Raw genomic sequence first — 21454 nt, 5'->3', positions numbered from 1 at the left:
GACTCCAAGATGTTACAACAAGCATGAATCACACATTAAAGGGCATGAGCTCAGTCAGTGGAGAACTTGAATTTGAAACTGCAGAACCTGAGAGCCTCCCACATATATGTATACAACCAACAGATATCATGACCTGCATAGTTCAGATTTATTTCCTGTAGTGACATTTACCCTGGAATCCTGGTCTTAATATATACTGGCACAGGTGTTAAGAATGGAAATTACAAACCAAGAGCTGCCTGCACACGTTTACCCAGGTGCTTGCTGAAAAGCCCTTGCCAGCAAGAGGATTTGTCTTATGGAAGAACAGAATTATGAAGGCAGAAAACGCTCGGGATCCACCTGAACACAGAATCAACAGAACTGCTGATCCCACTTACTATGATTGCTCTGATTTTTTAAAAATCAAGATTGGTTTTAGAAGGAAAAAGGTGAGAACATGAGCCTCATGATTCCCACAAGAGGAGAAATAACTTGTCTGTATTTATAACAGTCATGAGAAGAGGTTCCTTTCTTTAACATACAGCCATAGCTTAAGGTAATTAAGGTAACATGATGGACTGTATTGTTTGAGAAATCACTCCATATAGTGACTTAATTGCCATTACTCACTTATTTTAAGGAAACTGCCTCATGAGTTAACAACAGGCTACTTCTGCTATAGATTGCTATCCTAGCAATGCTGATAGAAAGGTTTTTATTAGTTGCTTTCTTTTTTTTTTTTTACTTATAATTGTGGATGCTATAGCTGCATATAAAATAAAAACTGATTTCCATTTTAAAAAGAAGGGGAAGTCATTCAGTACAATGGGTGGCTCAAGTCACATTATTCTTGATGAGATTCATTCTGAAGAGGTCTCTTACTAAATTAAAAAAGAAAATGAAATCAACTGAGGATTTCATGTTCAATTTGCTCTTACAGCATTTGTGAATTTATTGCTCCAAAAAAAAAAAAAAAGCATACTGACCAAAGTTATTGGGAAGTTTTGAAAGCCTGGAAGTTTAAAAGACAGAGTCCATGCTTTGCTCTGAGATAATTCACTCAACTTCTTTGAAGACTTCACACCTTCCCTAGATGTTTGTAATATCCTCCACCCAGCTTGCAATGCCCTTTCTCCTGTGCAGCGTCCATAGACTAATCACTCTTTCTTTTGCTGTTATTAAATTTTTGTCTACCTAAGGCCAGAGTCACACAGCCTGGCTCTTATCTCTTCTCATCATTTCACTTTGTTATATCACCATAATGAGATTACCAGCCAACTGAAAGCAGGGACCAGGTCCTTCATCTTTAGATGCTCACACTAGTTTTGGATTGGCTGACTGAGGTGCAGGGCTGTGCATGGGCTCAGACAGGAGAAGGCCTATTAATGCTGCTCCAGAATAGTCTGTGAGATACTTTTGCGCCCTATGACAGCACCGCAAATGCTGAAGAATTCTCAGCAGTGAAATGAGAACAAAACACTTGGCGAAGTATGTAAGAAAAACAACACACACATCAGCCTTGAATGTTTTGGAATTCACAGCTCTAGCAGTTTCTTTTAGAAGTACTTAAAAAAAAAAAAAAAACTAATAATGAAAAGAAAGTAGGCTTTGGAGCCTGCTATAATCATGTCTGATGTCTTGTCCGACTACCTGTGTGTTGTAAGATCAGTCACTTAGCTGGTTTGAGCTCTTTGTTTCTTCATGGGGTGTGTGTGTGTGTGTGTGTGTGTGTGTGTGTGTGTGTGTAGTTGTGATAATATCTATTTCCCGGGTTTACTGGGACATGACACGTTAAATCCAGATCCTGCTGGATCATCCATTGAAGGCTGACCCTCCTCCAAGTAAGACAGAATTCTCCTGTCTAATGGTCTTTAAACTGAAGTATCTTCCTGGTTCTACAGCAACTTCTGGCTTTTGAATTTGAACTAAGACACCTACTCTGCAGATTTTGGACTTGCCAGCTTCCATAAACAGGTGAACCAATTCCTTCTAATAAATCCTTTTATATCTCCTGTTGGTTCAGTTTCTCTGGAAAGCCACCTCCACCAGGTCACTGTCTTGGTTATGCCTTCCCCAACCATCCTAGAAGTCAGGCTTCCCAGGTGGATCAGCAGTAAAGAATCTGCCTGCCTCTGTAGGAGACGCAGGTTCAATCCCTTGTTCCAGGAAGATCTCCTGGAGAAGGAAATGGCAGCATACTCCAGTATTCTTGCCTGAAAAACCCCATGGACAGAGGAGCCTGGAAGGCTACAGTCCATGGGGTTGCAGAGCGGGACACGACTTAGAGAATAACAACAACAATAGACCATCCTAGTAAGAATGGAGGACTTCCACTCCCCATCCCGTCTCTCCCTTTAATTTTCTCTGTAGTTTCTGTTTCCACCCATATTATATATTTTGCTTCATTATTTTACTTATTACTTGCTTATGAACACTTCATGGAAACAGACATTTTTGTCCATTTTCTTCCCTGCTGTATCCCCACCACTTAGAACTATGCCTGGCACACAGTAGATGCTCAATAAATATCTGTTGAATGAACGCACGTGAGAAAAAAAGTACAAGAGTTGCTTTTTGCCAAATACTGTTTTTTGAGCTCTAGAGATTTCACACATACAATTTATAAGAAATGAGGTTGTAATGGTTTAGACTACTGCACAGAGAATGTTCCAGACAGGGTTGTGCACGTGCAGGAAGGGAGAAAGACCTTCAAGATATCCCACCCAGAAAAGCAGACATTAGGAGAGCCTACCTTCTATAGGGTGGAAGGTAGCATCCCCTGATAGCATATTAGTTTCTTGTGGGGACTGTAACAAATTATCATACATTAAGGGGGTTATTCTCTTACAGTTCTGGAGGCCAGACGTCTGAAATCAAGATGTTGGGAAGACCACCCCACTTCCAAAGGCTCTCGTGGAGAACTGGTTCCTTGACTCTTCCAATTTCTTGTGGCTGCCAGCTTCCTTTGACTTGGGCATTCAACACACCAGTCTCAGCCTCTGCTGTCACATTGCCTTCTCCTCTTTTCTATGTGTCAAACCTATCCTTGCCTCAATCTTATAAGGACACGTACTATTGGATTTAGGTCCCACTTGGGAAATCTAGGATGACCTCTTCATCACAAAATTCTTCACTTAATTACATTTTCCAAGGGTCCTTTTCCCAAATAAGGTAATATTCATAGATTCAGGGAATTAGAATGTGGACATATCTTTTAGAGGACCACCCTTCAGTCCACCATAGTTTTGAAAAGAATTGGAGTTTGCTATGATTACACAACAATTCTTTATTGTTTCCAGCTGCCAATATGGGGTGCTTTCTGAGGGATGTGAGTCTTTGTCCACATCTGCTTGGATTTCCCTAAGGCCTCAGATTAATTCATATGGTTAAATGTTAAACAACTACTTCCTGAAGATCTTTGCTCAGGAAGCCATGTGTTGAAAGCATTATCAAATGTTGTCCTTAAAACAAGGAGTCAAGTGTGGGTCAGGCTTTCAGTCTGGATTCTTTCCACTCATTTTCCATAATCTTATGATAGGGATTCTTATAATCTGGCTCAAGAGCTATCATGTGCTTCAGTCCATGGAAAAGGAATACACTGCACTTTCCACTCAAGTTTACAAAATGTCAGTAGTCGTCAAGATCATCTTTCAAGGCATGATACCGTACAAGGACATGCAAAGAAATCCAAGTTCAGAATTTCTGGCTGTATTTCCTGGTGCTAGCCTTTATATCTCCTGACTGCATTTTCACCTTCCCCTGACATTCAAGAGACCTGAAACTTTTAAATAAAATTTAATTTGTTTAAAGTATTATAATGGACATTTTTTAGGACCAAGTGTTCCACAATTTAAGTATCGTCTATAACTAACTCTCCATTTCCCCGATTAAGTATAAACAACAGTTCTATTTAAATTTTAAGACCACTAAATTTTATTGCAGCCAATAATAGTTTTTATTTTGCTGTTAGAAACGGAACCACCTAAGTCTTAGTCCTCATCATCCCTAGGTCAATAACATGTTTATTACAAGGTCATATACAAATGGCAAGTAATAGCTACCGAGTGAATTCATTAGCGTGAACCTTGAAAATTACATTTTAACTGGAAGAATGGGGAAGTATTTGTGAAATTTACCTCACAAAATTCATTTATCAAAAAATAAATTCCAACTTAAACTCTTTTATTTCAGGGCTTAGCTTTTAAGAAAAAAAGGCACATTATAATAAAAGGAACTGGTGAGATTTATTCAACATCCCAATATCTAAGATATGTCCTGAGGTCATTAGTGATGGACCTCACTCTTTTATAATGACCTGACCTTCATGCTGATAACCTGAAGGCACTGAAAGCCAAGGTCAAACCGTGTAGTGATTTAGATAAATAGCAGGGAGAGTCTAAATAAGTCTTGAGAAGAGGAAAGGTCACTGGTTAGCCTGTGGTCAATATCAGGATGAAACCTGACGGGATGGCTTATCATGTGGCAGGCAGGTGTGTGAGCCAGTGACAAAGCCGGGCCACCCTCTCCCTGCGCAGGCTGTCCTGAACTTGAGCAGATGTCATAAACTCTGAGCGTGGAGTGCCCCACCTGCAGAGAACAGCATTGCTTCTAAAGGTTGCATCTGATCTCAGGGTCATCCCTGTGGAATCTGGGCTAGAATATACTGATGCAAGCCTTTGGATCCATTTGATTGCAATAACACATGGAGATTCACATTTAAGAGGTAACCATGAGACTTAAATATTTTTAAAAAGCAGTTATACAGTTTTGTTTCATTTAGAAAGGATGGTTGTTTTGTTACATAAAGGAATATAGAAGTAATGAGTTAGCAGTCCCCTAATGTGTTCTTTATCTTTCTTCATCTTTGGTTGTGGAATAGTCTTATTCTACAAAAGATATATTGGGTGACCCTTACTTCTGCTTTCTTCTCAAGGGCATAGACACGAATAGCCTTCTAACTAGTCTCCTGGTTCTCTTTTCTACTAAAATGGAAATTGGACCATGTATCTTCAATGGTTGCTATTGTCCTCTGAGTAAAACTCCAAAGCCCTTATGGCTTCTTACAATGATCTGCCTGTTCTGGGTCCATATTCCTCCTCAGCCTCATCGCCACCCTAATGGACTTCTTTCATTTCCACCAGCAGTCCCCTCACCTCTGGGCAGCCATACCTCCTCTCCCTCTACCTGAACCTCTTCTCACAACTTCTAGAGTCCTCACTCTTACTCACACCTGCTAGTGCCTCAGCATTCACATCCTCTAGAAATGACACATGGTGAAGCTAAGACTCTGTTTTGTTATTAATATTAACAGGTTATTTCTTGATACAACAGTTATATGTCAAAGACCACTGGTCCAATAAGCATTTAAAAAGAGACTTAGGGTTATAAACATAGACAATTTGAAATAATTATGAAAGACAGTTTGGCTTCATGATATTTTCTGACAAAGCCATCCATCTATCTGGTCTCAGGTACTGTACGTGGTGAAAAATCACCCAGTGCTTCCAAAACTGCCACTCTGTGCTCAGTTCAGTTCAGTTCAGTTGTTCAGTCGTGTCCGACTCTTTGTGACGCCATGGACTGCAGCACACCAGGATTCCCTGTCCATCACCATCTCAAACTTGCTCAAACTCATCATGGAGCTTGATGGACCCATCAAGTCAGTGATGCCATCCAACCATCTTATCCTCTGTTGTCTCCTTCTCCTCCTGCCCTCAATCTTTCCCAGCATCAGGGTCTTTTCCAATGAGTCAGTTCTTTTGCATCAGGTGGCCAAAGTATCAGAGTTTCAGCTTCAACATCAGTCCTTCCAATGAATATGCAGGACTGATTTCCTTTAGGATTGACTGGTTGCATCTCCTTGGAGTCCAAGGGTCTCTCAAGAGTCTTCTCCAACAACACAGTTCAAAAGCATCAATTCTTTAGCACTCAGCTTTCTTTATGGTTCAACTCTCACATCGATACATGACTACTGGGAAAACCATAGCTTTGACTAGATGGACCTTTGTTGGCAAAGTAGTGTCTCTGCTTTTTAATATGCTGTCTAGGTTGGTCATAATTTTTCTTCCAAGGAGCAAGCATCTTTTAATTTCATGGCTGCAGTCACCATCTGCTGTGATTTTGGAGGCCCTCACCTCCCAAAATGGTCTCTCACTGTTTTCATTGTTTCCCCATCTATTTGCCATGAAGTGATGAGATCAGATGCCATGATCTTCGTTTTTTAAATGTTGAGTTTTAAGCCAAGTTTTTTTATATATATGAAAATGGGTATTTATTATAGAACAATGTCTAAAAAATAATTAAAGGCTTAAGCTTAAACAACAATGAAAAACATAATTCCACACATTGACATTGACTTTGTGGCATGAAAATCCTTAGCCCGAAGAGGCAAGTTTGTTCTTGATGAATTAACATATCACAAATTCTCATGACATGATTCTAAAATATATGTATGAACTGACTTGACATGTTTATAAACATAAGGGCAATTTAAACACTGGTATTAGTTTTCATGAGTTCAATTTAAGGTCAGTGACTGGAGAGTTATATTAAAAAAAAATCTGAGATAAAATATTCTTTAGGAAGGTACCACATACCTATGTACATTTGAAGATCAAGGGTTAAAAGTCCACTCTTGATGAACACTGTTAAGCAAAGGATGTATAACATCCATCACACGTCTGTTCCAAAAGCAGGATGTTTCCAAAAGTATACATTTCTTTACAAATAAACATTATGACATTAATAACTATAGAGGAACCCACAGAGTTGAGTTCCAAAATATGCTCTCATCCCTGAACTATATCTTAAGGCCTCCACTTTAACCTTGGGGCTTTCAGAACATCTTCTTTACTTTAATTCTTCTTTACTTCTTTACTCCATTTTCATCTTCTTCGTAGATGGCACAGTCTCTTTTCTTGGCAAACTTTTTCCCAATTATCCCCACCAAGGTCTCATATCTTCTAGCCATTTCTTCATCTGACACATCAAGCTCCACTGTTTGCTCTTCAGCTTCTTCTGCTTTGTTCTTAGCGTTCATCTGAAGCATTAATTTCTCAACCTTAGGATTAAATCCTCTGAATGACATTCTTTCATAGAGAAGTTCTTCACACAACAAGAAACTCTGCTCTTCTATAATGAAACTCTTCTTCTCTTTCAGCTCAGGCAAATCCAAGTACCAGTGCTCTTCACTAATGATTTTCTTTTCTTCCTCTTCTAGTTGTTTCTTGGTTTCCGAGTCAAGTCCCCTTTGCATGAACTTCATGCACAGCAAGTTCTTGGACAGCTTTGTTTTGTGCTCGGCTGCCATACTGACTCCCACCGGGCGCCACTGTCTGCAACTCTTAAGCCAAGTTTTTCACTCTCCTTTTTCATTTTCATCAAGAGTTTCTTTAGTTCTTCTTCACTTTCTGCCATAAGGGTGATGTCATCTGCATATCTGAGGTTATTGGTATTTCTCCCGGCAATCTTGATTCCAGCTTGTGCTTCATCCAGCCCAGCATTTTGCATGAAGTACTCTGCATATAAGTTAAATAAGCAGGGTGATAATATACAGCCTTGACGCACTCCTTTGCCCATTTGGAACCACTCTGTTGTTCCATGTCCAGTTGCAACTGTTGCTTCCTGACCTGCATACTGATTTCCCAGTAGGCAGGTCAGGTGGTCTGTATTCCTATCTCTTTCAGAATTTTCCACAGTTTATTGTGACCCACACAGTCAAAGGCTTTGGCATAGTCAATAAAGCAGAAGTAGATGTTTTTCTGGGACTCTCTTGCTTTTTCAATGATCCAGCAATGTTGGCAATTTGATCTCTGATTCCTCTGCCTGTTCTAAATCTACTTTGAACATCTGGAAGTTCATGGTTCATGTACTGTTGAAGCCTCCTTGGAAAATTTTGAGCATTATTTTGCTAGCGTGTGAGATGAGTGCAATTGTGTGGTAGTTTGAACATTCTTTGGCATTGCCTTTCTTTGGGATTGGAATGAAAACTGACCTTTTCCAGTCCTGTAGCCACTGCTGAGTTTTCCAAACTTGCTGGCATATTGAGCGCAGCACTTTGAATTGAAATAGCTCAACTGGAATTCCATCACCACCACTAGCCTTGTTTGTAGTGATGCTTCCTAAAGCCCACTTGACTTCGCATTTCAGGATGTCTGGCCATAGGTGAGTGATCACACCATCCTGGTTATCTGGGTCATGAAGATCTTTTTTTGTATAGTTCTTCTGTGTATTCTTGCCACCTCTTCTTAATATCTTCTGCTTCTGTTAGGTCCTGTTATGTCCATACTCTGTGCTCCAGAGATCTCAATAATAATTTCAAAATGCTTTCAGTAATAAAAAGTTTTATGCTAAGGTTTTTGTTTTGTTTTTATTTAAAAACCAAATGGCTAAAATAAAGCCAAATAGCTTATACATATCTAGTATCTTCTACTCTCCCCATTCTTTAATATTAAATCAAATAAATCAGATGCATGTCAGTGGGAAATTTAAATGTCAAGAGGGATGATATTTACAACTTCCCTTTTACTATGGAAATGTTGGATCAGAGTGCTCCTCTTAACATTTTAATGAATCAGGGACACTGGATATATCTGTTGGCTGGAGGATATAAAGAAAGTACAAACTAAGGTAGGTATACAGGAATCGGGCTCTCAAATCTTAGAGCCTGAAGTATAAGTGTTTTGTTCTTAGCCTGAATTTCCTCCAGCAGCCAAGGACAGGTTGAGGTCAACTGACATGAGAGGTCAGTGGGTGCACATTTCTAAGGGGAGACTTGTACGCATGCCTGAACTTGAGTCATGCCCAGGAAAACCTAGACAGCAAGCTTTGGGGTCATGGACTTTTCTTAATGATTTATTCCTGTGAAGTCAGTTAGGCTTAAAGCTAATGCTAAAGAATTAGAGGCTTAAACAAGAAATACATTTGCTGAGGATTTCCCCTGCCCCTCAGATACAATCTTGTCCAGCAACATATCAAATGCATAGGCTGAGTTCCCTAGGGTGCTTTGTAACAGCCCAGTCAACTCACAGTATAGAAGACACAATCCTACTCCCACAGAAATGCTCGATAGCCTTGTGGCATTTCTAATAGAGAATGACTTTATTAAGTTCTTGCACGGATTTAAGCCTGGCCTAATAAGAGACTACAAATTCGTCTTAGTGAACGTAGTATTCTCAAGAGGTGGGAAGAGAGGATAGAATAAGAGCTGAAGGATGCCGAGTTGGCTCAGGTCCCACTGCAAACTAATTTTTCATTGTCTCAGCCATTAGCCTAAGAGAAGGTTAAAAAGATAATTGGCATTGCTGTCAAGAGGGTAAGTGAATTTCCTTGTTTCATATTGTCAAGCCTTTGAGAGAATATAATTTGCCTTTTGACAATGAGGAGGATAGTGGACCACAGAGAGAAGTGAGCTTTAGACAGTATTTTTTTTTTTTTTAATTACAAAAAGACACTGAGAAAGCTGAAGGTTTCATGAAGCCCTTAGGATTCATGTTAAAGGTGACCTCCCAGTACTTCTGGAGGCTTAACACTCCAGTCAAATCCTAAAAGGCAGGGTGGTGTCCTACAGCAATCAAGTCAAGACATGGGTTCTGCACACGTGTTCTCTTCCTCTAATGTCCTTTTTCAAACCATACAGGTCAGTCTCTAGTAAAGTGGGTTGTGACCCTGTTACGGGGAAGAACAAAATCTGACTACATGTTGGATCTGTTTCTTTTACTTTAACCTTTTCTACTCATTGCTTCTGTTCACTGCAAGGACACTGTCTATACATAATGGCCTGTCTCAGGGAACCCTGCACTTCTGCCTGAATGTTAAACCAAAATGCCTTTTGTTCAGGGTAACATCTTGACCCCTACTCCTGTGAACGCATACAGGAAGTAAGAAATTAACATGTCTCTCCCCTGAGGCTGGCCATTGGAGGAGATGTTTGCAAGACTTGTGACCTTTCTACTTTACTGTTCCATTTCTCCCCCGCTGGGTTCTATAAAAGAACCTGGCATCCAGACCCCCCAAAAATGGTGATTTTGAGATGATTAGTCTACCATCTTTTCAGTCAGCCTGCTTTCCAAATAAAGTCATTATTCCTTGCCTCAATACCTCGTCTCCAGTGAACTGGCCTGTCATGTGGTGAGCAGAGTGAGTTTGGACTTGGTAACAACACTATTACCCTCCCTCCTTTAACTCAAACATGGGCAAACTTTTCTGAAGAGCCAGAGTGAATATTTTAGATTTTGCAGGCTTTAAGGTCTCTATCATGGCTACTCAATGGGGCTGCTGCCAGGGGAAAAGTCATAAACAGAGTGAAAAGGATGGGGTTCAGCTGTGTTCAACAAACTTTATTTAATGACACTCAACTTTGAATTTCGAATGACTTTCCCTGCGGTTAGTGGTTAAGACTCTCTGCTCCCATTGCAGGGGCCCTGGGCTTGATCCCTGGTCAGGGAACTAGATTCCACGTGCCACAACTAAGCATTCCCACGCCACAACTAAAGATCCTGCCTGCGTGCCACACAATGAAGATCAAAGATCCCTGCTGCAACTAACTAAGTGCAACCACAGTAAATAAATACATATTTAAAAAATTAAAACTTTCTTCCTTTGATTATTTTTCAATCATTTCAAAATGTAAAATCATTGTTAGTTTGTGGGCTCTGCAAAAACTGGCAGCAGCCCTGATCCCTGGTTCAGAGCTGTTTCATAAAACTTTCTGCAATGGTGGAAAAGTTGGATATTGGCACTGTCCAATACTGTAGACACTATTGAATTGTGGCCAGTATGATGGAATAACTTAATTTTTAATTTTAGTTAATTTAAAATTAAGTCACTATTTGTGGATTAGTGGCTTCCATGTTGGACATGCAGTTCCATTATATTCTTTCCTATTATCTTGAAAAAACATTATTTCCTCTTACCTATATTAAAATGAACAGCAAAAGAAAAGGAATCCTACCTGCTGCTTAAGTTACACAGTGCTCTTCTGGGGATATCACAGGCTGGTGTCTTGGTTTTAATTACATAGTAAACATGGGCAAACACACAGAGAACATGTGAATATCCATTGTGCACACATGAACACAATGCAGCTTTCTTGGCATGACATTAGTATCATGTTCAGTGAATAAATAATCATGGAAAGAAAACCATGTTTATCAATAAGGATCTTTCCATCTCATGCACTGCCTACTATGTGAATACAATATTGGACAATGAAAACCATTCTATAGCATGAACTTAAGCTTTTCTGTTGGTTTCTTCAATTATCTGTCACAAAATTCTATACTTTCTTTAGCTGTACTTTGCAATAATGAACTTGCAAAACTGACTGAATGGGTGTCCTCTTCTAAAATATGCAAATGGATCATTTCTAGGTAAATGACAGTGAAAACTCCAGGTCATCTCAAATAAAATCTCAGAGCGTCTCTGGGCAGCACCTCATGCAGATCTCACAGATAGATCAAGGAGAGAGCAACTGACCCTTAAAAGACGAAAGCATAAAGTCACTAACATAACATTCACATGGGTTTGATAACAAGCATCATTTAGCAGGCATATTATAAAGTCCTATTCATGAAACTCTAACCCAATTATAAAATATCCTTTATTTTGATTAAACCCATTTATGGTGAAACTTCTCCTATCATCCCTGGAAGAGGCAATTCATGGCTAACTAAGGAAATTCTAGTGTGAGAGATGGATGATAGTTGTCCATCCTTGGTAAAACAACACAAAATAAAACAAAATAATAGGAAAGAGGTGTAAGTTAGTTTTGGGAAAAAAAGAAAAAGAAAAAGACTTGCCCCTGCAATCTTGTGTTGTTTTTAGAATAATCCCAACCCAAGGAGCATCTTAAAATCTCTTCAAGGCTCCATCTGTGGTCTCTTCTCTCTTTTCATAGTCTTTCTCTTGGAAACTTCGTTTCATGCTCAGGCACTCTTCCATCTTTATATTATATATGATTTTCAAATCTTTTTTTTTTTTCCTCCAGAAGACTTCTCTCAATTCCAAATGGATATATCTCATCGTTTCCTTAACTTCTCTACTTAGATTTCAATCATACCATGTCCAGTATTGCCCTCTCCTCATCTCCAGTTTTGCTGTATCCTGCCATTCTCTAGGCCAGTGTTAGATGACAATACTCTCCCTGTTGCACACACTATTAACCCACATCACTCCTTGACTTCCTTGCGCTACACTGTCTCATCAACCCAGCACTAAGTTCTCCCTCTCACATTCTTATACTTCTCTCCATCTCCAAGTCCATACTGTGAATGTCTCTTGCTGCATTAAGAGTCCTAACTAATCTCTTGCATCCTGTTTGATCTTTCCACCCTTCTATTTGTTCTCCACTTCAGTCAATAGAAACCTTTTCAAAACCTAAATCTGATCATATCACTACCTCTACCCAGGGTTAAGGCTTATTAGAATAAAAACCAACCTTGTTAAGGCAGCAACCAAGGTTATATGGGTTTCACTTCGATCAACATTCCTTTTCCCATCATACACTCTCCTCCTTGTTCTCTGTGCCCTACTGGTTCAGTTTCTTGAACACACTATGGTCCCTGCAGCTACAGCGCCTTTGCATGTACTATTTCTTATTTCTAGAAAGGCTTCCCTTTATTTTCTTGGGCTCCAAAATCACTGCAGCTATGAAACCTAAATTAAATTAGATGGTGACTATAGCCATGAAATTAAAAAATGCTTGCTCCTTGGAAGAAAAGCTATGACCAACCTAGACAGCATATTAAAAAGTAGAGACATTACTTTGCCAACAAAGGTCTGTCTAGTCAAGGCTATGGTTTTTCCAGTAGTCATGTATGGATGTGAGAGTTGGACCATAAAGAAAGCCGAGCACTAAAGAAATTAAGCTTCTGAATTGTAGTTTTGGAGAAGACTCTTGAGAGTCCCTTGGACTGCAAAGAGATCAAACCAGTCAATCATAAAGGAAATTAATCCTGAATATTCACTGGAAAGACTGATGCTGAAGCTGAAGCTCCAATACTTTGGCCACTTGATGTGAAGAGCCGACTCATTGGAAAAGACCCTGATGCTGGGGAAAGGTTGAAGGCAGGAGGAGAAGGGGACGACAGAGGATGAGATGGTTAGATGGCATCACCGACTCAATGGACATGAGTTTGAGCAAGCTCTGGCAGATGGTGATGGACAGGGAAGCCTGGCGTGCTGCAGTCCATGGGGTCATAAAGTGTCGACACGACTGAGGGACTGAACAACAACAGCAGCAGCAAGGGCCTCCCTCCATCCACACACGCCCCCTCGCTCCATGGATCCTACAACATTTACTCAGTTATGTCCTACTGAGCTTCAGCTCTCAGTTTAAACATTATTTGCTTCAAGAAATTCCCCCTAATCTTTATCTCTCTATTAGATCATTCTGTATTTTTCTTCTTAGAACCATGTTTCTTTCCTACAGAGGTGTCTCATTCATTTATGTGATTATTTTGTCTCATACATTTTTGTGATTATCTGCTTTTTGTCTATCTCTGTCACTTCTCTGAAGTTCCACTAGAGCAGGGATCATGCCTACTTTTACAAACCATGGTTTCCCAAGAACCTTACATGGTGTTGGCACGTCAATACATTTACAAAATGTTTGAGTGGATGAGTGAGTGCAGCAATGAAGACCTGGAGGTAGTGTGATTGAGTACATGGAGGGCTCTGGATATGGGACAGTGTATAATATCAACCTTCTTTGCAAGCCCAAAGTCTTCAAGGGGTTTTCTCCTCTATAGCTAGTTTTGACCTGTGGACTCTGTGGCCCAACACCAATTAATATACAGGTTATTATGGTGTGTGCTTTTGTGTGCAGTTTATAAACTCAATCCTTCTTGCCTCTAAATTACCTTTCTTATTTTCCCTTGATCTGATTTCCCTCATTTATTTTCTATTGATTTTTGTCTTTCTATTTCTGAACACACTATTTTAATCTGTATTCCATCTTATTGGAACCTTTTAATAAAATAACATTTATAATTATACTGATTAATCTCAGTCCTTACTGTACCAGCAAAGCTCTGAAGTTCAAATTGGGAACCAGTTCTGATGGTCAAAGAAAAACCCGGTAGCCAGTTGGATACACAAGCCTCTCTGTCTTAGTATTATTATTATTATTTTTGTCCTTGAGGCTACTTGTAGTTTTTATCACACACTCTTTCTGATCCTCCCTGCTGTCCCTGAGTGTCCCTGAATTTCTGGGCATGCAACAAAATTAAGGTAAATGAAGCAGAGATAGGACTTACTCAGACTCATAGCAGCCAATGAAAGTGATAGTGAAATCATACAGCCAGTATTTAAACCTGTGCCGTGATCTTTGGATTTACCTTCAGTGCATTCTTCTGGGAGTGGGTAAATGTCCTAGGGTCTATGCTTGGTATATCAGCACTCTTTCCCAAGGTTCCCTCTCAGAGATATATTTGCATCCATCTGACATTGATTCATGTAGCCAGATGGCAGAGGACAGAGCTGGATCACTTAACACAATGTGTGACCCACTTAGAAGTTGAACAATCTGTGGTTTAATATTAAATAAAAGACTTGAGCTTTTGAGTTAAAAATGCAGATTGGTTTGTGGTTATCTTATACTCAGCATGAATAGTCTGAATGCTGAATGCATCGGTTTCAATAAGCAAGGAGATTAAGATGTAAAACTAATTTCCCAAGGATGGGTGATGGGATGTGTTGGTAGGTGTCATTACCAATTTAGTGTGGTGGTAACAAAAATCAATGAGAACCAAGAGTGCACATTTCAGCACCTAAGGAGCAAAAGGTCACTAGCAGACAACTGTGATAACCTTATGGCATTGTCAGCAGTGTCCTACAGCAGTTAGAAAGCAAAAATTCCTCAAGGAATTTCTGAACTATCTCACAGAGATTGTAGAGGGTAACTGTACCCTTTATATAGAGAGCCCTCTTGCTTTGAGCATGTTCTCTGTCGGAAAGGGTGTAAATAACAAAAAAAATATGAATGGAATCAGAGCATTCCATAAAAACAAAGATACAGTTGGGGCAAGTGTCCCTACATCAACCAGCGAACCAGTTATGTTCAAAAATGGCTTTGTTCAAAACTGGACACAAATATCTCTAATCAAATAGCAATATTTTAGCATGATATAAAACTGGGTAGAGTGTATTGACTAGGAAGCTAATTTAGCATTGTGTCAGGGATATTGCAGCAACTTCTCTGTTCTCTCTGGGTCATTTCTCATCTTTCTTGCAACAGACCAAAAGTAGAAGCATGATTTCACTAATCAGTCTTGGAATTCAGACGGGTTTTCTCAGCTGGGTTTTTCAATGACATTTATGAGGAAATGTTTAGAGAGACGTAGGACCATTATTCAGAAACTGATGCAGTGACTCATGTTTTGTTGCCTCTGATTTTTTGCTTTCTGGTGGAAGATCTGGCATTTGCTGCTATGATGGCCTTTCTATCCTAAAGCTTTCATTTTCTCTGATATTCTCATCCTTTAATCTTCATGATGTCTTGAGGTATCACTATGGAAATACCCCCAATTACCCTTAAACAGAAATACCCAGAATCTTGTCCTTAGTTCTTCAGTATCTTGGCCTCTAAATTACTCTGCTCTTAATTTTACACTGACCTCTACAAGCCTTTGCAACTAACAGCTGGAGCCCTGTCCATCCCCAGCATGAGGTTCCTGGTACTGCCTGCCTGTTTAACCTACATCCTGGCATCTAGTATAATGTCTAACACATTAGAGATGACAAATACTTGTTGAATGAAGGAAGGAAGGAAATGGCTCTTTGAAATTTAATGTTTACCAAATTTAAAAAAAAAATTATCCAGAGACAGACGAATATCATGTTATTCCTTATATGTAGAATCTAAAAACATGGTACAAATGACCTTATTTACAAGACAGAAATAGAGCCACAGATGTAGAGAAAAAACTTACAGTTACCAAAAGAGGGAAGAAGGGGCCGGGTTAAATTGGGAGATAGGTATTCATATATACACATTGCTACATATAAAACAGATATCTATAAGAACCAACTGTATAGCACAGGAAACTCGACTCAATACTCTATAATGACCTATATGGGGAAAAGAATAAGAAACAGTGGATATATGTATAACTTAGCTGTATAGCAGAAACTAACACAATATTGTAAATCAATATACTCCAAGAAAAATGAAAAGTGCTAAGTTTTTTGCCCAAAATATTTAGCAAAAATATTAATGCCATTATTTTTTTAAGTATTTATTTATCTGGCTGTGCTCTGTCTTAGTCGTGACACTTGGGAATCTTTAGTTGGAGCATGTGGATCCAGTTCCCTGACCAGGGATCGAATCCAGGTCCCCTGCATTGGGAGCATGGAGTCTTAGCCACTGGACCACCAGGCAAGTCCCCATTATTTTTAATTGACAATCTATATGCCAACCTTAGCGAAAGTGAAAGTTGCTCAGGGGAGTCCGACTCTTTGCAACCCCAGGGACTGCCAGGCTCCTCTGTCCATGGAATTCTCCAAGCAAGAATACTGGAGTAGGTTGCCATGCCCTTCTCTGCGGATCTTCCCGACCCAAGTCTCCCACATTGAAGGTAGACTCTTTACCTTCTGAGGTGCTCGGGAATCTGCCAAGTACTTAGGGCAAGAGTAAAGAGATGCGGCCCCTGCGCGGAAGTAAGGCCGCTAACAAACACGTAACCACGTGAACATGATAGGGGATAGTGCCGCAGATAAAAGGAAACAGACAGGGGCAATAAGAGTCTATTATGTAGTCTGAGAAGTTCTCTGTATGGAGTTGCTATTTGCACTGAGGACTGAAGAAACAGGAAGCAGCCACAGGGAAGTCTGGAGGTGCGGTGGCTGGCAGCAGAAGGCACAGAGGGGACCGGCGCGCTGGGCGGAGCGCCGCAGCAGGAGGGAGGGGGCCGACTGCAGAGGGGGCGAGGCCGCGGAGAAGGCCGTGGAGGAGGCGGGCTTCATTCAACACTTTCCGACCCGCCCACAGGGCGGTTAGCAAAGCAGCGACTTGATCTGGGTGAGTTTATTTTCCACTTTCTACATGGAATCATGGCAAATCATTTCAATCCCAGGAAAAAAACTAAAGATGGCAGCATATGAAGAATCTCACCTATCAAATTGAATTTAGTGCACGAAAACATCATGACTACTCTCTTTCTTCCTTTTTACTTAAAACCGGTGTTTCTTAAATATTAAATAAATATAAAAGTGGGTAAAATACTCATAAGATACCAAGAACAGTTTATTACTAATAAATATCCACTGACCAGTTTATAAAACATTGGGCTTCAAGTTCTCCACGATCTCATCTCCTCTCTGATGACTCAGAAGGAAAAGCAGTCTAGTGTTTTGCTGTTTGTTTGCTTATCATTCCCACATTTTACCAAGTTTGCATTCCTAAGCAACACACTAATCTGCTTTGCAGGTTTTTAAACTCACAAAAGTGGAAGCATGTTCTCTGGCCACTTGCTTTCCACTAAACACTGTGGTCCAGGTTGCTGTCTGTGGCTCTAAGTCAAATTTATTTGGTGGTGGTGGTTCAGTTGCTTAGTCCAACTGTTGCTACCCCATGGACTGTATCCCCCCAGGCTCCTCTGTCCATGGGATTTCCCAGGCAAGAATACTGGAGTGAGCTGCCATTTCCTTCTGCAGGGGAATTCCTGACCCAGGGATTGAACCCGTGTCTCTTGCATTGCAGGTGGTCCGCTGCATTGCCAGCAGAGTACTAACTGAGCCATCGGGGACCCCTTCATATTTATTTTGTTGCCACATAATATTCTTGTGTATATACTATTAAAATTTCTTCATTCTACTCTTGAAGTATAGTTATTTCCAATGTTTTGTTGGTATAAAGAGTATTGTTATGAATTCTTGCTCAGTTCTCCAGATGCATGTAAGTGGGAACTTCTCTAGAGAGTTTCTACCTTGGCCAGGAATTTCTGGTCCTGGGAATGTATTATCTTCAACTTTCCTAGATTGTGTCAAGTTGTTCCCCAGTGTATTTGGACCAGTTTACATTGCTAGTGATAGCAATCTAGAACTGTCCTAGGTGCACCATTTTCTTGAAAATCACCTGACATCAGCAGACATAAAACTTTTACCAGTCTGACAGTATACAGTAATATAATGTTATGGCTTAAATCTGCATTTCCTTAAGTACCAAAGAGGGTTTCCCTGGTGGCTCAGATGGTAAAGAATCCACCTGCAATGTGGGAGACCTGGGTGTGATCCTGGGTTGGGAGGATCCCCTAGAGGAGGGCGTGGCAACCCACTCCAGTGTTCTTGCCTGGAGAATCCCACGGACAGAGGAGCCTGGTGGGCTACAGTCCATGGGGTCACAGAGAGTCAGACACGGCTCAGAGACTCAGCACAGCACAGTTACCAGTGAAGTTCGGCCTACTCATGTTACTGGCCATTTGTGCCTCTCAACAGAAGCATGGAAGTTCTTGCACAGTTTCCAATTGTTTGTGTTTTTCGTTTTTTAATAGAAATTAAGTTTATATTTTTATTTTTAAATTTTGAAGTATTATACAATTGTCATGATTTTTTCAATAGTAATTATATTTTAATTTTATAATTTATTTTTGAAGTCTAATTGACATACTTTTTCTTAACCTATAGAAATCTTATATATCTTATGGACATTAATTCTTGATGTTATGTGTTGCTGTTTCATTTTTCCACTTTCTTTAAAGAATTATATATATATATATATGTATACATATCCATAATTTTACTTGTTTATTTTCGGCTTTGTTGGGTCTTGGTTGCTGCGTGGGCTTTTCTCTCACTGCAGACAGTGGGGGCTGCTCCCTAGCTGCGGTGCGCGGGCTCCTCACTGTAGAGTCTTCTCTTGTGGAGAATGGACTCTAGGCTCTGGGGCTTCAGGAGCTGTGGTGCTGGGCTCAGTATCTGCGGTTTCTGGGCTCTGGAGCACAGGCTCAATAGCACAGGCTTGGTTTTGCTCTGTGGCGTGTGAGATCATCACAGACCAGGGATAGCGCGCATGTCTCCTATAATGTCAGGTGGATTTTTCACCCAAATCACCGGGGAAGCCCTCCAGAATATTATGATGAACAAAATATCTTTAAATTTAGACCAAATTATCAATATGTCCTTTTATGTCTTGTTCTTTTTTCTTGATATTGTTAGAAAAAGCCTTCCCTTTCCACAGTTCATAAACGTACTCTCCATTACCTTCTAAAGATTCATAGTTTTATATTTCATATTTAAGTCTTAAATGTATTTGGACTTGATTTTTGTGTATGATGTGAGGTAAGGATCCAATATTTTTTTGTGCATATCAATAACCAATAGCCCTGACAGAATTTCTCAAAAAGCCTTAGTTTCTTAGATAAAATTTTGAGTGCCAATTATATCATAAGTCAAATTTTCTCAGCACATTTGTTTATAGACCACCTATTTGTGTCAATGTTCAACTTGCCAAATTCCACCAATATCTTAATTACTATATTTTCATGATGATTGTGTATGATAAGTCTTTATACTCATACTTTGTTCCTTTTAGGAGACTCAGCAACTTCTGGGCTTTTGCTTCTCCATGTAAATTTTGGAATCAGTTTGTCCAATTCTACAAATATTGAGGGGACTTTTTTTTTTGGCATTGCGTTTAATCTATAGATCAATTTAGAAGAACCCATTTTTTATGCTATTGACTCTTCTAATTCATTAGCATATTATAATAGGTCTTCTCTGATGTTTTTCAATAGAGCATTATATATTTTTTCATGATCTGTATTTAATACATGTTGCTAAAGTTATTATTGGGTACTGTATATCTGCTACAGTATTAGAAATTTTAAACTTATGCTAGCTGCCTATTGCTTACTTACAGATATGCAACTGATTTTTGTATATTGATTTTATACTCAGTAAATTTGCTAAACAGTTATTGATAAAAATAGTTTATATGGAAATCCTTTTTAATAGAGAGTCATGCTGCTGCTGCTAAGTCGCTTCAGTCATGTCCGACTCTGTGAGACCCCATAGACGGCAGCCCACCAGGCTCCCCCGTCCCTGGGATTCTCCAGGCAAGAACACTGGAGTGGGCTGTCATTTCCTTCTCCAATGCATGAAAGTGAAAAGTGAAAGTGAAGTCGCTCGATTGTGTTCGACTCTTAGCGACCCTATGGACTGCAGCCTACCAGCCCCCTCTGCCCACGGGAGTTTCCAGGCAAGAGTACTGGAGTGGGGTGCCATTGCCTTCTCCTATAGAGAGTCATAGCAATTGCAAATTATATTTTTCTTCACATAATGTCTAATTGCTATACCACTTTTTTTTCTTTTTCTTTGATAGAAGGGAATAACAGTGGGCATCTTTATCTAAGAGGAATATTTTAAGTATGAAATTTCCCTTGGATTTGAGTTTTGTCTTATTGTACATGCACATAAAAACATTATTAAAGTTTCCAGTTGTGTTGTTTTATCTGAATTTTGTATACTTTAATGATACTTTTGGAGGGGTCTGCTTGAAATATTGACTGCTAAAAGAAATATGAATATTTTCTAATAGAGAGGTAGATTCAATATTGCCAATATTTTTGCTTTATCCATTATAAGAGTGCACATTATTTTGTGCACAGAAGTTTAAAATTGTTATAGTCTGTTAGAGAACTGAAAATTTCACCATGACATAACATCCCTCTTTCTTTCTGCCTTAAAATTCATTTTATTTGATACAAACATAGCCCAAGCAGGTTTCTTTAGATTAGCATTTTCCTGGTATAGTTTTTCTTTTCCTTTCCTAGCCCTCATTCTTCACCTATGTTCTTATTAAACAAAATAACTCACTACAAATAACAACAACAGTAACATAACAAAAAAGCTGAGCTGAAAATCTTTTATGTTTATAAATGGAAAAATTTAGCAGACATACTTAGTTAATTCCTCTAACTAGGATATAGATTTGTGATTTCCTTTAGTGAAGGTCCTCTTGTGGCAAACACTCAGCCCTTCCTGCCACACTCTCACCTAAACATCTACAGTCATCTTGAGTTGGGTTGAAGGTGCGTTTATTGCTTTCACTCTAAGTGATACTCTTCCTAGATATAAATTGCTAGATTAGCAAATATTTTCCTTCAGCATGTTGATGATATCATCCCACTGGTATTTTTTTTTTCTGTTTTTTTTTTTTTTTTCTGCCAAGAAATCAATTGTCTAATTTTCACTTCCCTTTAGTTGTTTTTAAGATATGTCCTTTAAGATTTTAAACTTTTTCCTTTCCCTGCTGAAATTTCAATGTGATGTATTTAGATATAGAAATGTTTAAAATGCTTCTTGACTAGGATTCTGAATCTATGAGTTTGGGTCTTTCATCAGTTCTGTCCACAACATATTTTGAATATTTTACTATCCTCATTTTTGCTCACCTCTTCTTCTCACTCTATCTTTCATGCCTCTTAATCTCTATTTTATTTACTGTTTGACATTCTTCTACATTCCTGAGTAATAT

At 39.3% G+C, this 21454-nt stretch overlaps 2 protein-coding genes across 3 annotated transcripts in view; both read right to left on the bottom strand.

The window, feature by feature from the left end:
* Window positions 1–21454, bottom strand: part of PLCB1 (phospholipase C beta 1) — an 857274-nt gene that overhangs the window by 51539 nt on the left and 784281 nt on the right. The window contains exon 32 of one of the 2 annotated variants that reach the window (XM_060397115.1): window positions 709–21454. This exon is cut by the window's right edge and continues 20580 nt beyond it. The exons of the other annotated variant lie outside the window; for it this stretch is intronic. The gene's annotated coding sequence lies outside the window, so the exon portion shown is untranslated. Of the gene's footprint in view, window positions 1–708 lie in introns of those variants that run through there. 2 annotated transcript variants of the gene reach the window in all.
* LOC105613810 (M-phase phosphoprotein 6-like) overlaps window positions 709–21454 on the bottom strand; it is a 29217-nt gene continuing 8471 nt past the window's right edge. Inside the window, exon 1 of the mRNA XM_060397116.1 lies at window positions 709–21454. This exon is cut by the window's right edge and continues 8471 nt beyond it. Within this exon, the coding sequence (XP_060253099.1) occupies window positions 6848–7291 (444 nt within the window). The 5' untranslated portion in view covers window positions 7292–21454 and the 3' untranslated portion in view covers window positions 709–6847.

This window comes from Ovis aries, chromosome 13, assembly GCF_016772045.2.
Source record: "Ovis aries strain OAR_USU_Benz2616 breed Rambouillet chromosome 13, ARS-UI_Ramb_v3.0, whole genome shotgun sequence".
Taxonomy (NCBI): Eukaryota; Metazoa; Chordata; class Mammalia; order Artiodactyla; family Bovidae; genus Ovis; species Ovis aries.
Note: the sequence above shows the minus strand (reverse complement) of the source record. Positions and strands in the feature narration are given on the sequence as shown.